Here is an 18,099-nt window from a genome sequence, read left to right as displayed (position 1 = left end):
ATTCAGGAAGGATAGAATAAAAGGAAAAGGAGGTGGGGTAGCATTGCTGGTTAAAGAGGAGATTAATGCAATAGTTAGAATGGACATTAGCTTGGATGATGTGGAATCTATATGGGTAGAGCTGCAGAACACCAAAGGCAAAAAACGTTATTGGGAGTTGTGTACAGACCTCCAAACAGTAGTTGTGATGTTGGGGAGGGCATCAAACAGGAAATTAGGGGTGCATGCAATAAGGGTGCAGCAGTTATAATGGGTGACTTTAATATGCACATAGATTGGGCTAACCAAACTGGAAGCAATACGGTGGAGGAGGATTTCCTGGAGTGCATAAGGGATGGTTTTTTAGACCAATATGTCGAGGAACCAACTAGGGGGGAGGCCATCTTAGACTGGGTGTTGTGTAATGAGAGAGGATTAATTAGCAATCCCGTTGAGAAGAAGCTTGCAGGGAACATTAAGACGGATTGCAAAAGTTTTGATAGATATGTAAAGAGAAAAAGGTTAGTATAAACAAACGTAGGTCCCCTGCAGTCAGAATTAGGAGAAGTCATAACGGGGAACAAAGAAATGGTGGACCAATTAAACAAGTACTTTGGTTCGGTATTCACGAAGGAGGACATTAACAACCTTCCAGATATAAGAAGGGTCAGAGGGTCTAGTAAGGAGGAGGAACTGAGGGAAATCCTTATTAGTCGGGAAATTGTGTTGGGGAAATTGATGGGGTTGAAGGCCGATAAATCCCCAGGGCCTGATGGACTGCATCCCAGAGTACTTAAGGAGGTGGCCTTGGAAATAGCGGATGCATTGACAGTCATTTTCCAACATTCCATTGACTCTGGATCAGTTCCTATCGAGTGGAGGGTAGCCAATGTAACCCCACTTTTTAAAAAAGGAGGGAGAGAGAAAACAGGGAATTATAGACCGGTCAGCCTGACATCGGTAGTGGGTAAGATGATGGAATCAATTATTAAGGATGTCATAGCAGCGCATTTGGAAAGAGGTGACATGATAGGTCCAAGTCAGCATGGATTTGTGAAAGGGAAATCATGCTTGACAAATCTTCTAGAATTTTTTGAGGATGTTTCCAGTAGAGTGGACAAGGGAGAAGCAGCTGATGTGGTATATTTGGACTTTCAGAAGGCTTTCGACAAGGTCCCACACAAGAGATTAATGTGCAAAGTTAAAGCACATGGGATTGGGGGTAGTGTGCTGACATGGATTGAGAACTGGTTGTCAGACAGGAAGCAAAGAGTAGGAGTAAATGGGTACTTTTCAGAATGGCAGGCGGTGACTAGTGGGGGACTGCAAGGTTCTGTGCTGGGGCCCCAGCTGTTTACATTGTACATTAATGATTTAGACGAGGGGATTAAATGTAGTATCTCCAAATTTGCGGATGACACTAAGTTAGGTGGCAGTGTGAGCTGCGAGGAGGATGCTATGAGGCTGCAGAGTGACTTGGATAGGTTAGGTGAGTGGGCAAATGCATGGCAGATGCCGTATAATGTGGATAAATGTGAGGTTATCCACTTTGATGGCAAAAACAGAGAGACAGACTATTATCTGAATGGTGACAGATTAGGAAAAGGGGAGGTGCAATGAGACCTGGGTGTCATGGTACATCAGTCATTGAAGGTTGGCATGCAGGTACAGCAGGCGGTTAAGAAAGAAAATGGCATGTTGGCCTTCATAGCGAGGGGATTTGAATACAGGGGCAGTGAGGTATTGCTACAGTTGTACAGGGCATTGGTGAGGCCACATCTTGAGTATTGTGTGCAGTTTTGGTCTCCTAACTTGAGGAAGGACATTCTTGCTATTGAGGGAAGGTTCACCAGTCTGATTCCCAGGATGGCGAGACTGACATAGAAGCATAAAAAATTCTGATGGGATTGGACAGATTAGATGCAGGAAGAATGTTCCCAATGTTGAGGAAGTCCAGAACGAGGAATAACAGTCTGATAAGGGGTAAGCCATATAGGACCGAGATGAGGAGAAACTTTTTCACCCAGAGAATTATGAAACTATGGAATTCTCTACCACAGAAAGTTGTTGAGTCCATTCGTTGGATATATTCAAAAGGGAGTTCGATGTGTCCCTTATGGCCAAAGGGATCAGTGGGTATGGAGAGAAGGCAGGAGTGTGGTACTGAAGTTGCATGATCATATTGAATGGTGGTGCAGGCTCAAAGGGCCGAATGGCCTGCTCCTGCACCAATTTTCTATGTTTCTATGACATAACCTTCCAGTGACAAAAACACCCATCAACCATTACCCTTTGCTTCTTGCCTCTGAGCCAATTTTGGGTCGAACTTTGCCCTGGATCCCATGAGCTTTTGCTTTCATGATCGGTCTGCCATGTGGGACCTTATCAAAAGCTTTGCTAAAATCCATATACACTACATCATACGCACTGCCCTCATCGACCCTTCTGGTTACCTCCTCGAAAAATTCAATCAAATTAGTCAGACACGACCTTTCCTTAACAAATCTGTGCTGACTGTCTTGTTCATGACATTTTAATGATCTACCCAAACCCCCAGGTCTCTTTCAATCTCCACTTTTTTAGCTTTTCACCCCTGTTCTATCCTTTTAATTTCCAAAGTGGATGACCTCACATTTGCTTACATTGAAATCCATTTGCCACAGTGTTGCCCATTCACTTAATCTATCAATATCTCTTTGTAATTGTAACCTTTCATCTAAACTGCTTTCAATGCCGCCTATCTTTGTGTCATCGGCAAATTTGGATATATGACTTTTTATCCCATCATCTAAGTCATGAATAAATATTGTGAATAGTTGAAGCCCCAACACAGGTCCCTGTGGGACACCACTAGTCACATCCTGCCAATTTGAGCACCGACCCATTATCCCTACTCAGCCAGTTTCCTATCCAGGTCAATTATTGCCCTCAATTCCATGGGCTTCTACCCTCGTTAACAGTCGTGTATGTGGAACTTTATCACATTGCCTTCTAGAAGTCCATATAAATAACATCCATAGACATTCCCCTATCCACTACTTTAGTACCCTCTTCAAAAAAATTGATCAAGTTTGTCAGGCATGACCTACCTTTCACAAATCCATGCTGGCTCTCTTTGATGAACTGAAAATGTTCAAGGTGTTCAGTCACCCTATCCTTAATAGCATCAGCTGTGGCTCAGTGGGTAGCACATTCCCTTCTGAGTCAGAAGGTTGTGGGTTCAAGTTCTACTTCAGAGACTTGAACACATAAATCTATGCTGACACTCCAGTGCTGTGGAGGCGCTGTCTTTTGGATGAGATGTTAAACCGAGGTTCCGTCTGCCCTCTCAGGTGGCATAAAAGATCCCATGGCACTATTCAAAAAAGAGCAGGGGAGTTATCTCGGTGTCCTGCCAAAATGTTTATCCCTCAATCAGCATAACAAAAACAGTTTATTTGGTCATTATCACGTTACTGTTTGTGGAATTTGCTGTGCGCAAATTGGCTGCCGCATTTCCCATGTTATAACGGTGACTACAGCCCAAAATTACTTCAATGGCTGTAAAGCGCTTTGAGATGCCCTGTGGTTGTGAAAGGTGCTATATAACTGTAAGTCTTTCTTTTTTTAATTATAGACTCTAGCAATTTCCTGACTAGAGATGTTAGGCTCACTGGTCTACAATTCCCTGGTTTCCCTCTCTCATCTTTCTTAAATCCCGGAGTGACAGGCACAGTTTTCTAATCTAAACTAATGGTTCCTGAATCGAGAAAACTTTGGAGGATTATAGTTAGGGCTTCTGCAATGTGCTCACCTACTTGCTGTAAAATCCTGGGATGGAAATCATCTGGCCCTGGGAATTTGTCACTCTTATGTGCCATAATTTTCTTCAGCATTGCTATTTTACTTACCCTAATTTTATTGAATCCCTGTCCCCAATTCAATATTAGTTTCCTTGGGATTTACAGCATCTTCTACTGTAAATGTTGACACAAAATAATTATTCAACATTTCTGCTAGTTCCTTATTATCATTGACAATATCAATGCTTTTAATATTTAAGGGGCCAACATTGCACCTGATATAGAAGAAGAAACACCGTTACTCATCTGGCAGTCATAGTCACCAGCTCAGATACTCTAGTTTAGAAGGTAGCTTAGAGACAGGATCTGCATGTGGGGAGTCACCGGGCATGAGTGGGTTGCAGCAAGGGTGAGGGGAAATGGTAGCACAGGTGCAAGCTCCCCGGAGATAGGGGTTGCACACAAGTTCTGCTGCACAGGACGCAGATGAAGATTTTGATGGGCTGTCTACAGAAGAACACTGATGGGTATGCACAATGAAATGCTTGTGCATTGGCAGGCCAGCCAAAAAGCCTCAGGTCAATGTCAAGGAGCATGGAAGAATCCAGCTTCATCCTTGCACAGGGCTTTGGGCAGAGCTTGGAGTCCATCCTTTCCAGCGTGGAAGGGGAGGGCAGATTCATTAATGCAATTGTGGACCCAACCATCAAGCCACGTCTGTTGGCCGAATTCCCAACTTTCACTGCAGCACATGCAGAAAAGACCAAACGTCTGAGTGCTACAATAGAAGCTTAGCCTGAAGTTATGTAGGCACAGCTTGCTGCTACGCAAGCACAGAATACTGCCATCATGGCTGAGTTGGCCATCATGGACAAAAGAGCTAAATTCAAGAGGTGAGGTGAGAGTGACTACCCTTGAAGTCAAGGCAGCAGTTGACCGAGTGTGGCATCAAGGAGCCTGAGTAAAATTGAAATCAATGGGCATCAGGGGAAAAAACTCTCCATTGGCTGGAGTCATACCTGGCACAAAGGAAGATGGTTGAGGTTGCTGGAGATCAATCATTCCAGCCCCAGGACATCGCTGCAGGAGTTCCTCAGGGCAGTGTCCTGGACCCAACCATCTTCAGCTGCTTCATCAATGACCTTCGCTCCATCATAAGGTCAGAAGTGGGGATGTTCGCTGATTATTGCCCAGTGTTCAGTTCCATTAGCAATTCCTCAGATAAAGAAGCAGTCCATGCCCACATGCAGCAAGATCTGGACAACATTCAGATTTGGGCTGATAAGTGGCAAGTAACATTCGCACCACACAAGTGCCAGGCAATGACTATCTCCAACAAGCGAGAGACTAACCACCTTCCCATGATATTCAATGGCATTATCATCCCTGAATTCCCCACCAACAACATCCTGGGGGTCACCATTGACCAGAAACGTAATTGGACCAGCCACATAAATACAGTGGCAACAAGAGCGGGTCAGAGGCTGGGTATTCTGCGGTGAGTGTCTTAACTACTGACTCCCCAAAGCCTTTCTACCATCTACAAGGCATAAGTCAGGAGTGTGATGCAATGTTCTTTAGTTGCCTGGATGAGGGCAGCTCCAACAATACTCAAGAAGTGCGACACCATCCAGGACAAAGCAGCTCACTTGATTGTCACCCCATCCACCACCTTCAACATTCACTTACTCCCCCAAAGTGCACCGTGGTGGCAATATGTACCATCTATAAGATATACTGCAACAACTCGCCAAGGCTTCTTCAGCAGCACCTCCCAAACCCATGACCTCTACCACCTAGAAGGACAAGGGCAGCATGGCGCATGGAAACACCATCAGCTCCATGTTCCCTTCCAAGTTACACATCTTCCTGACTTGGAAATATATAATTGTTCCTTCATCGTCGTTAGGTCAAAATCCTGGAACTCCCTCCCTAACAACACGATGGGAATATCTTCACCACACAGACTCCAGCGGTTGAAGAAGGTGGGTCGCCAGGGCAATTAGGGATGGGCAATAAATGCTAGCCTTGCCAGCGACGCCCTCATCTCGGAATGAATTTAAAGAAAATAATTGGCAGTAAAGCTCTTTGTGACACCGAGATTCTGCCAGATGCTATATAAAATGCAAATCTTTCTTTAGGGAGCCAATGTAGTGATAAGCAAGTGGAACTAGTCTGGAGCAAAATACAAGTGGCTGTGTTATGAAAAATTTGGAGTTTTTGGTGGGTGGAGAATGAGAGGCCAGCAAGGAAGACATTGAAGAAATCGAGTCTAAAGCAGAAGAATCGATAAGCAGGCAAGGGTATGGAGTCACTGACAAGAGAATCTTGTTTTTGGTAAGATTGTAAATGATGGCTTTTGTCTTCCCGATGTTCAGTTGGAGGAAGTTGTGAATCAAACCATGAACAGGCAGTCTGAAAGTAAAGTTGTGGTCAAGGGAGTAAGAGAGGTGGCGAGAGTTATAATTGGGTCTTGTCTGTATATATACAGACAAGATCCAACTATAACTCCAGATATCCATATCTAACTGCATATCTGCTGATGCTGTCATCGAGATTGCAGCATCTCAATGAGGAAGGGGTGAGACTGACAACAGATCCTTGAGGGATTCAAAAGTAATGGTGCAGGAGCAGGAAAATAGAAAGAAAGGCTTGCATTTTATATCGCACCTTTCAGACCTCAAGACATCCCATCATTCTTTACAGTCAGTGAGTACTTTTGAAATGTAGTCACCAGTTCAATATGGGAAATAAGTAAGAACTGGAGATATATTGGCTACATTCATATAGATAGGTGTGGATAAATGCTGCTGTATAAATGTAGATTTTTTGTTTTTATATACGGAATACCGTGCTCCAGGCTCTAAACTAACCATAAGCATCGCAACCAGTATTAAAAAACTTGTTCATAAAAAATATAGTAACAGCATCATGGAATCAAACAAAGCTATTTCCCCATTAAATACACTCCTTCTAACACTTTTTTCAATTCTGATGAGGGATTTAACAACAAGCAAACTTCCAAGAAGTTAAAATTTCTCCCTGACCCTGGAAGAAATGAAGCAAAAGCGCGAGGGTGAAACCTGGTGTGTCCCTTTAAGATCTAATTCCTGAAACTTCCTTAGGCTCATTAGAGGATAATTCCAGGACAAAGCAGCCCGCATGATTGGCACCCCATCCACCACCTTAAACATTCACTCCCTCCATCACCACGCACCGTGGCTGCAGTGTGTACCATCCACAAGACGCACTGCAGCAACTTGCCAGGGCTTCTTTGACAGCACTTCCAAACCCATGACCTCCAATACCTAGAAGGACAAGGGCATGCCATGGGAACAGCATCAGCTCCAAATTCACCTCCAAGTCACATACCATCCTGACTTGGAATTATATTGTGTTCCTTCATTGTTGCTGGGTCAAAATCCTGGAACTCCCTCCCTAACAACACTGTGGGAGTACCTTCACCACAAGGACTGCAGCAGTTCAGAGGCTGGGTATTCTGCAGCGAGTGTCTTACCTCCAGAGTCCCCACAGCCTTTCCACCATTTACAAGGCACAAGTTAAGAGTGTGATGGAATACTCGTCACTTGCCTGGATGAGTCCAGCTCCAACAACACTCAAGAAACTCAACACCATCCAGGACAAAGCAGCCCGCTATATTGGCACCCCAACCACCAGCTTCAACATTCACTTCCTCCACCACCGGTGCATCGTGGCTACAGTGTGTACCATCTATAAGATGCACTGCAGCAACTCACCAAGGCTTATTCAGCAGCACCTCCCAAACCCGCTACCACCTAGAAGGACAAGGGAAGCAGGAAGTTACACTCCATCTTGACTTGGAAATGTATTGCTGTTCCTTCATTGTCGCTGGGTCAATTCTGGAACTCCCTCCCTAACATCACTGTGGAGTACCTTCACCACATGGACTGCAGCAGTTCAAGAAGGCGGCTCACCACCATCTTCTCAAGGACAATTTGGGATGGGCAATGAATGCTGGCCTTGCCAGCGATGCCCACATCCCAGGAATGATTTATAAAGAAAAAATAATTTTAGGGACATCATGAGTGCTGAGGTCAATGAGAAGATATTTTCTGTTTGTTCAAAAGTCTCTCTATACGATTGAAATGATTGGGTTTCCTTGTTTAATACCTGTTTTTAGGCTAATTTGGCAGCACACGAAAATCGCCTCGAAGGGGCCATGAAGGAGTTAGGAGTAGCTCAGGCCCAACTGGATGAGAAACAAGCCGAACTGGACAAGGTACAGGCAAAGTTTGATGCTGCCATGAAAGTAAAAATGGTGAGTCAGAATCTTAGAGGACTTATAACGAATCAACAATTATCTTTTTATGTCCCAACTGATTAATGTCTGAAATCATAATGACTGACATTTAGGTTTAGTTTGGTCATTTTTGTTATTTATCTGATACAAGTGTCCTTTTACTTATGACAAAACTGTGTAAAAGTCTGAGTTACACTAGGCAAGAGCAGGAAGGTAGTGCAGGAGTCCCCTACGGTCATCTCCCTCCAAAACAGATATACCATTTGGGATATTGTTGGGGGAGATGACTTACCAGGGGAAGGTACCAGCAGCCAGGTTTATGGCACCATGGGTGGCTCTGCTGCACAGAAGGGCAGGAAAAAGAGTGGGAGAGCTATAGTGACAGGGGACTCGATTGTAAGGGGAATAGATAGGAGTTTCTGCGGCCGCAACCAAGACTCCAGGATGGTATGTTGCCTCCCTGGTGCAAGGGTCAAAGATATCTCGGAGTGGCTGCAGTGCATTCTGGAGAAGGAGGGTGAACAGCCAGTTGTCGTGGTACATGTCGGTACCAATGATATAGGTAAGAAGTGGGAAGAGGTCCGACAAGCTGAATTTAGGGAGCTAGGAGTTAAATTAAAAAGTAGGACCTCAAAGGTAGTAATCTCTGGATTGCTACCAGTGCCACCTGCTAATCAGAGTAGAGGGAGCAGGATAGTTAGAATAAATACGTGGCTTGAGCAGTGGTGCAAGAGGGAGCGATTCAAACTCCTGGGACATTGGAACCAGTTCTGGGGGAAGTGGGACCTGTACAAAAGGGATGGTTTGCACTTGGGCAGGAATGGAACTGATGTCCTGGGGGTAACATTTGCGAATGCAGTTCGGGAGTGTTTAAACTAATATGGCAGCGGGATGGGAACCTATTCAGCGAGACATAGACATAGACATAGAAAATAGGTGCAGGAGTAGGCCATTCAGCCCTTCGAGCCTGCACCACCATTTAATGAGTTCATGGCTGAGACAGGGCGAAGTAATATGGAGTCAGAAACAGATGGTAGAAAGGTAAAAAGCAATAGTGGAAGGCCGAGTAAACAAAGGGAAGAAACAAAAAGGGCCACACTACATCATAATTCTAAAAGGACAAAGGGTGTTAAAAAAACAAGCCTGAAGGCTTTGTGTCTTAATACAAGGAGTATCCGTAATAAGGTGGATGAATTAACTGTGCAAATAGTTGTTAACAGATATGATGTGATTTAGATTACAGAGACGTGGCTCCAGGATGATCAGGGCTGGGAACTCAACATCCAAGGGTATTCAACATTCAGGAAGGATAGAATAAAAGGAAAAGGAGGTGGGGTAGCATTGCTGGTTAAAGAGGAGATTAATGCAATAGTTAGGAAGGACATTAGCTTGGATGATGTGGAATCTATGGCCCCAAGTTTCCACATGATTTGCTCCTGATTTTTAGGAGCAACTGGTGGAGAACGGAGTATCTTAGAAATCGGAATTCTCCACATTTAAGTTTTCTGCAGTTCTAGTCAGGTAGAACAGTTCCAATTTTGAACAGAGTTTTTTCTTCAAAAGGCGGTGTGTCCGGCCACTGACGCCTGATTTGAAAGTTTTCACAGTGAAAACGTACTCCAAACTAACTTAGAATGGAGCAAGTGAAGATTTTTGTAGGCTTGAAAAAACCTTGTCGACACATTAAAAAATCAGGCGCAGGTTACAAATTTGGCGTTGGGAACGAGGTGGGGGGGGAGGGGGGGGAAGGGAAGTCATTAAATTCTACAATAAATCCTTAGTTATACTTATACAAATATTATACAAATAAATCCAACCTAAATAAAAATTTATAAGCAAAGAAAAGATTAAATAAACCATCTTCCTACCTGTGTGAAAGTGCTTCAGGCAGGCCTTTCAGGCAGCGGTTTGCCATCGAGACCGACCGACGGAAGGGCGGGGGAGGCAGGGAGAAGGCTGCAGGAAGCCTCATTACTTGAGGCAGCCGTTCCCGACGGAAGGGGGGGGGAGGCAGGGAGAAGGCTGCAGGAAGCCTCATTACTTGAGGCAGCCGTTTCCCGTCGGGCCCGACGGACGGCAGGGGGAGAAAGCTGCAAGAAGCCTCAGTGCTGATCATGGAAGGGCAATGTGGTTTTATTAAAAAATGTTAAAAATTGAACAGCTACAAAGAATTTGAATAGTCTCAGACAAGTGCATGTGTCCCGTTTATCACAGTCAATCTTTAATTACAGAATGCACTCCCTCACCCTCACACACAGAAATATCAAGAAAATTAAAATGCAAGCCTTTGCAAGGGTTCAATAAACAAATTTTCACTTTATCTGCAGCACTTTTTAAAATGGCCGAGTGCCAATGTTTACTTCACACTGCGCGTGCGCGAACGTTCCAATGCGCACGCGCAGGGTTGCCGGCACGAAAAAAAACTCATTTAAATTGTACCCGCCCCCTCCTACTTACAAAATCAGCGCGAGTGGTAGACTCCGCCCCCTGTGCACCTCGCCAAGCAGACATCGAGCTGCAAAGCGCTCGAGAATAGCGCGTTTTTTTTCAGGCACCGTTTTCGGCGCGAAAAACGGGCGCCCAGCTCGGAGGGGCGCCTGTTTTGCCGCGTGTGGAAACTTGGGGCCCATATGGGTAGAGCTGCAGAACACCAAAGGGCAAAAAACGTTAGTGGGAGTTGTGTACAGATCTCCAAACAGTAGTAGTGATGTTGGGGAGGGCATCAAACAGGAAATTAGGAGTGCATGCAATAAAAATGCAGCAGTTATCATGGGTGACTTTAATATGCATATAGATTGGGCTAACCAAACTGAAAGCAATACGGTGGAGGAAGATTTCCTGGAGTGCGTAAGGGATGGTTGTCGAGACCAATATGTCGAGGAACCAACTAGAGGGGAGGCTATCTGAGACTTGGTGTTGTGTAATGAGAGGATTAATTAGCAATCTTGTTGTGTGAGGACCCTTGGGGAAGAGTGTCCATAATATGATGGAATTCTACATCAGGATGGAGAATGAAACAGTTAATTCAGAGACCATGGTCCAGAACTTAAAGAAGGGTAACTTTGAAGGTATGAGGCGTGAATTGGCTAGGATAAATTGGCGAATGATACTTAATGGGTTGACAGTGGATGGGCAATGGCAGACATTTAGAGACCGCCTGGATGAATTACAACAATTGTACATCCCTGTGTGGCGAAAAAAATAAAAAAGTGAAGGTGGCTCAACCGTGGCTATCAAGGGAAATCAGGGATAGTATTAAAGCCAAGGAAGTGGCATATAAATTGGTCAGAAATAGCAGCGGGGACTGGGAGAAATTTAGAACTCAGCAGAGGAGGACAAAGGGTTTGATGAGGGCAGGGAAAATAGAGTACGAGAGAAAGCTTGCAGGGAACATTAAGACAGACTGCAAAAGCTTCTATAGATATGTAAAGAGAAAAAGGTAAGTAAAGACAAACTTAGGTCTCCTGCAGTCAGAATCAGGGGAAATCATAACGGGGAACAAAGAAATGGCAGACCAATTGAACAAGTACTTTGGTTCGGTATTCACTAAGGAGGACACAAACAACCTTCCGGATATGAAAGGGGTCAGAGGGTCTCGTAAGATGGAGGAACTGAGGGAAATCCTTATTAGTTGGGAAATTGTGTTGGGGAAATTGATGGGATTGAAGGCCGATAAATCCCCAGGGCCTGATGGACTGCATCTCAGAGTACTGAAGGAGGTGGCCTTGGAAATAGTGGATGCATTGACAGTCATTTTCCAACATTCCATAGACTCAGAATCAGTTCCTATGGAGTGGAGGATAGCCAATTTAACCCCACTTTTTAAAAAAGGAGGGAGAGAGAAAACAGGGAATTATAGACCGGTCAGCCTGACATCGGTAGTGGGTAAAATGATGGAATCAATTATTAAGGATGTCATTGCGGCGCATTTGGAAAGTGGTGACATGATAGGTCCAAGTCAGCATGGATTTGTGAAAGGGAAATCATGCTTGACAAATCTTCTGGAATTTTTTGAGGATGTTTCCAGTAGAGTGGACAAGGGAGAACCAGTTGATGTGGTGTATTTAGACTTTAAGAAGGCCTTCGACAAGGTCCCACACAAGAAATTAATGTGCAAAGTTAAAGCACATGGGATTGGGGGTAGTGTGCTGACGTGGATTGAGAACTGATTGGCAGACAGGAAGCAAAGGGTAGGAGTAAATGGGTACTTTTCAGAATGGCAGGCAGTGACTAGTGGGGTACCACAAGGTTCTGTGCTGGGGCCCCAGCTGTTTACATTGTACATTAATGATTTAGACGAGGGGATTAAATGTAGTATCTCCAAATTTGCGGATGACACTAAGTTGGGTGGCAGTGTGAGCTGCGAGGAGGATGCTATGAGGCTGCAGAGTGACTTGGATAGGTTACGTGAGTGGGAAAATGCATGGCAGATGAAGTATAATGTGGATAAATATGAGGTTATCCTCTTTGGTGGTAAAAACAGAGAGACAGACTATGATCTGAATGATGACAGATCAGGAAAAGGGGAGGTGCAACGAGACCTGGGTGTAATGGTACATTAGTCATTGAAGGTTGGCATGCAGGTATAGCAAGCGGTTAAGAAAGCAAATGGCATGTTGGCCTTCATAGCAAGGGGATTTGAGTACAGGGGCAGGGAGGTGTTACTACAGTTGTACAGGGCCTTGGTGAGGCCACACCTGGAGTATTGTGTACAGTTTTGGTCTCCTAACTTGAGAAAGGACATTCTTGCTATTGAGGGAGTGCAGCGAAGGTTCACCAGACTGATTCCCGGGATGGCGGGACTGACATATCAAGAAAGACTGGATCAACTGGGCTTGTATTCACTGGAGTTCAGAAGAATGACAGGGGATCTCATAGAAACGTTTAAAATTCTGACGGGTTTAGACAGGTTAGATGCAGGAAGAATGTTCCCAATGTTGGGGAAGTCCAGAACCAGGGGTCACAGTCTAAGGATAAGGGGTGAGCCATTTAGGACCGAGATGAGGAGAAACAACTTCACCCAGAGAGTGGTGAACCTGTGGAATTCTCTACCACAGGAAGTTGTTGAGGCCAATTCACTAAATATATTCAAAAAAGAGTTAGATGTAATCCTTACTACTAGGGGGATCAAGGGGTATGGCGAGAATGCAGGAATGGGGTACTGAAGTTTCATGTTCAGCCATGAACTCATTGAATGGCAGTGCAGGCTCGAAGGGCTGAATGGCCTACTCCTGCACCTATGTTTCTATGTTTCTACACATGACATATTCCACATCACAAAATCTGTCAGGGTCAAGCTTGGCTGTGGCAAGGTTGAATAGCCTGCTGACAGTCAGGGCTGAATCGTAACTCCAAGAAACGTGTGGGTTGGGATTGTGTCAAACTAAAATGCAAAATATTTAGAACAGGAACCGAACCCACTTGGAACGCATTTCCGTCCCGTATTAACGGAGGCGGGGTGAGGGGTGCATCACTAATCTGCTCGTGGGAAGCAGGTTGGTCATTTAAATATTATAATGAGCTTCCCTACCTTCATTTTAACAAGTCATTCTATTTGTAACCACAGGCGGCTGAGTCTCCCAGGCCTTGGGAAACTCATCGGCTGTAAGCAGGTGAGAAGGGCTGAATCCATGAGGTAAGTATCTTTAAAGGACTGGTTGTGGGCCAGGAGGAGCAGGACTATATCCTCACAGCCCAACAAGCTCCAGTAAACCCCAGGACCTATCTGCTCCACCCCAACCCCTGTAGGCTACGGACTTCTGAGGCCCAAAAGGCCTCCAACCTATCAATCAGACTGCCTGTGGGCATAAACCTCACTTAAGTGGGCCCTGCAGTTAAATTCTGCAGGTAATTTGGGAAACCCTTTCTTATGGGGGTTTCCCGACCTCACAACAGACACAAAATGTGCTTCCAGGTTAAAATCCAAGCTGGTTACGCACCCCACCCGTTACGCACTCCACCCAGTATGCACACCGCCCGTTACACGCCTGCCCGTTATGCACCCCACCAGTTACACACCCCACCCGTTACGCACCGCCCATTACACGCCCATCCGTCACGCTCTCCACCCGTTATGTGCACCACCCGTTACGCAGTCCGTCCGTTACACACCTGCCCATTGCACACACCGCCCATTACAAGCCCAGTCCGTTATACACCCCGCCCCTTACACACCAGCCTGTTACATGCCCCGCCCGTTACACGCCCCGCCCATTACACACCCACCCATTACATGCCCCGCCTATTACACATTTCGCCCATTACACACCTGCCCGTTACATGCCCGCCGATATACGCCCCACCCATTACACGTCCACCCATTATCAGCCCTGCCCGTTACACACCCAACCCGTTACACACCCTGCCTGTTACACACTCGCCTGTCACACGCCCCGCCTGTTACACGCCCCATTCATTACATGCCCGCTCATTACATGCCAAGCCCGTTATATTCCCAGCCGTTACGCACTCGGCTATTACATGCTCCGCACATTACGCTCCCTGCCACACGCCCCGCCCGCTACACACCTGCCTCTTACACGCCCAAGACCTTACACACCCCGTCCATTACACACCCTGCCCGTTACACACCCTGCCTGTTACACACCCGCCCGTTACATACCCAGCTGGTTACACACCCAGCCACTTACACGCCCCACTTGTTACATGCCCCGCCTGTTACACGTCCCGCCCGTTAGACACCCGCCCATTACACACCCAGTCGGTTACACACCCAGCTGGTTACACGCCCCGCCTGTTACACATCCCACCCATTTCACACCCACCATTACACATCCCACCCGTTTACATGCCCCACCCATTACACACACCGCCCGTTTCACGCCCCGCCCATTACAGTCCCGCCCATTACAGTCCCGCCCATTTCACCCCTGCCCGTTACACACCCTGCCCATTACACACCCCGCCTGTTATACTCCCAGGCTATTACATGCCCCGCCTGTTACACGCCCCCCATTACGCACCCCGCCTGTTACACTCCTAGCCTGTTACACACCCGTCCGTTACACGTCCCGCATTTTCCACGCCCTGCATGCTACACACTCCGCACATTACACGCCCTGCCCATTATACTCCCAGCCTGTTACACACCCACCCATTACACGCCCGCCCGCTACACGACCCGCCCGTTACACGACCCGCCCGTTACACGCCCCGCACATTACATGACTCGCCCGTTACACGGCACGCCCGTTACATGCCCCGCACGTTACACGCCCCATATGTTACATGCCTGCACGTTACACGCCCCACCGTTACACGCCCCACCCTTTACACACCCCACCCGTTACACACCCCACCCATTACACGTCCCGGTGTATAAGGGGAGGGGTGTATATCGGGCAGTGTATATCCGGGGGGTGTATAATGGGCAGTGTATGAAACAGCAGGCTGATCCTCTAAAGATAAATTTAACTTCATATTGTTCTATGGCGTTCGACAAAGTTTCACAGAATAGGCTTGCCAGCAATGTTGAAGCCCATGGAATAAAAAGGATAGTGGCAATATGGATAAGAAATTGCCTAACAGGAAACTGAGAGTCGTGGTGAACAGTTGTTTTTGGGACTGGAGAAAGGTATACAGTGGTGTTACCCAGGGGTCGGTATTAGGACCACTGCTTTTCTTTATATATTAATGACTTGGCTGTGGGTGTACAGAGCACAAATTTGGAAGTATAGTGGGCAATGAGGAGGAATAGATTTCAAGAGGACATAGTTAGGCTGGTGGAATGGGCGGACATGTGGCAGATTAAATTTAATGCAGAAAAGTGTGAAGTGATGCATGAGGAGAGGAAATATAAACTAAGGGGTGTAATCCTAAAGGGGGTGCATGAAGAGAGAGACCTGGGGGTATATGTGCACAAATCATTGAAGGTGGCAGGGCAGGTTGAGAAAGCGGTTAAAAAAGCATACGGGATCCGGGGCTTCATAAATAGAGGTGTAGAGTACAAAATTGTGGAAATTATGAAGATCCTATATAAAACACTGGTTCAGCCTCAACTGGAGTATTGCGTCCAATTCTGGGCACCACATTTTAGGGAGGATATGGATGCTTTAGAGAGGGTGCAGAAAAGATTTACAAGAATGATGAGGGACTTCAGTTACGAGGATAGATTGGAGAAGCTGGGATTGTTCTCTTTAGAGCTGTGAAAATTGAGAAGTGATTTGATAGAGGTGTTCAAAATCATGAGGGGTCTGGACATAGTAGAGAGAGAGAGAAACTGTTCCCATTGGCAGAAGGGTCGAGACCCAGAGGACACAGATTTAAGGTGATTGGCAAAAGAAGCAAAGGCGACATAAGAAAAATTCTTCCTACCTGAGTGAATAACCTCACATGTCTCCTCATTGTATGCTATCTGCCACCTTATTGCCCACTCACTTAACCTGTCTATATCCCTTTGCAGGCTCTTTGTGTACTCCTCACGTCTTACTTTTCCACCTTGGTTTGTATTGTCAGCAACCTTGAATACATTGCATTCGGTCCCTTCATCTAAGTCGTTAATATAGGTTATAGATAGCTGAGGCCCAAGCACTGAACCTTGTGGCATCCCATGAGTTACAGCCTGCCAATCTGAAAATGACTCATTAATCTCTAGTCTTATTTTTCTGTCAATTAACCAATCCTTCATCCATGCTGATACCTTTCCCCTAACCCCTTGTGCCCTTATCTTCCTCAACAACCTTTAATGTGGTACCTTAATGAATGCCTTTTGGAAATTCAAATATACTACATCCACTGATTTCCCCATTATCTACCCTGCTAGTTACATCCTCAAAAAACTCTAATAAATTTGTCAAACACAATTTACCTTTCATAAAACCATGTTGACTGCCTAATCATATTATGATTTTCTAAGTAAACTGTTCCCACTTCCTTAATAATGGATTCCAGCATTTTCCCGCTGACTGAGGTCAGGCTAATTGGCCTGTCGTTTCCGGTTACCCCGGCAACCAAAATTTAATTTGAACCAGTTCACTGTCTAAAGTTTAATTTGTTTAAGTTTGTCAGTTTTAGTGCCCCCCCCCCCGGCTGTCTTGAATATACTCAAAGACTGAGCCCCCACAGCCCTCTGGGGTAGAGAATTCCAAAGATTCACCACCCTCTGAGTGAAGAAGTTTCTCCGCATCTCAGTCCTAAAAGGCCGGCCCCTGTGGCCCTTGGTTCTAGATTCGCCAGCCAGAGCAAAACACCCAAGTCTAAGTCATTAATATATATCAAGAAAAGCAGTAGTCCTAGTACCATCCCCTGGGGAATACCACTGTATACCATCCTCCAGTCTGAAAAACAAGTATTCACACTACTCTTTGCTTCCAAGCACTTAGCCATTATCATATCCATGCTGCCACTGTCCCTTTTATTCCATGGGCTTCAACTTTGCTGGCAAGCCTATTATGTGGCACTTTATCAAATGCCTTTGGGAGTCCATGTACACCACATCAACCACATTGCCCTCATCAACCCTTTCTGTTACCTCATCAAAAAACACAATCATGTTGGTTGAACACGATTTTCCCCTGATTATCATTTCAATAAGCTTCCCCACTACTGAGGTTAAACTGACTGGCCTGTAATTGCTTGGTTTATCCTTACACCCTTTTTTGAACAAGGGTGTAACATTTGCAATTTTCCAGTATTCTGGCACCAGCCCCATATCCAAGGGGGATTGCAAGATTATGGCCAGTTCCTCTGCAATTTCCACCTTTACTTCCCTCAGCATCCTAGGATGCATCCCATCCAGTCCTGGTGACTTATCTACTTTAGGTACAGCCAACCTTTCTAGTACCTCCTTATCAATTTTACCACAATTACCTCCTCTTTCACCATCAATTTGACAGCATCTTCTTCCTTGGTAAAGTCAGATGTAAAGTACTCATTTAGTACATTAGCCTTCTGCCTTCATGCATAGGTCCCCATTTTGTTCCCGAATCGGCCTCACTCCTCCTTTTACTACCTGTTTTACTATTTATATGCCTAGAAACACTTTTGGATTCCCTTTCATGTTAACTGCTAATCTGTTCTCATACTCTCTGTTTTCCT

The 18,099-nt window shown here is 45.6% G+C and overlaps 1 protein-coding gene across 2 annotated transcripts in view; it reads left to right on the top strand.

Moving 5' to 3' along the window:
• LOC139267485 (dynein axonemal heavy chain 8-like) overlaps positions 1–18,099 on the top strand; it is a 2,569,686-nt gene that overhangs the window by 2,293,823 nt on the left and 257,764 nt on the right. For both annotated transcript variants that reach the window (XM_070885867.1, XM_070885866.1), the window contains one exon: positions 7,924–8,061. In XM_070885867.1, the coding sequence (XP_070741968.1) occupies positions 7,924–8,061 (138 nt within the window). The remainder of the gene's footprint in view (positions 1–7,923; positions 8,062–18,099) is intronic.

This window comes from Pristiophorus japonicus, chromosome 7 (genome assembly GCF_044704955.1).
Source record: "Pristiophorus japonicus isolate sPriJap1 chromosome 7, sPriJap1.hap1, whole genome shotgun sequence".
NCBI classification, from domain to species: Eukaryota; Metazoa; Chordata; class Chondrichthyes; family Pristiophoridae; genus Pristiophorus; species Pristiophorus japonicus.
Note: the sequence above shows the minus strand (reverse complement) of the source record. Positions and strands in the feature narration are given on the sequence as shown.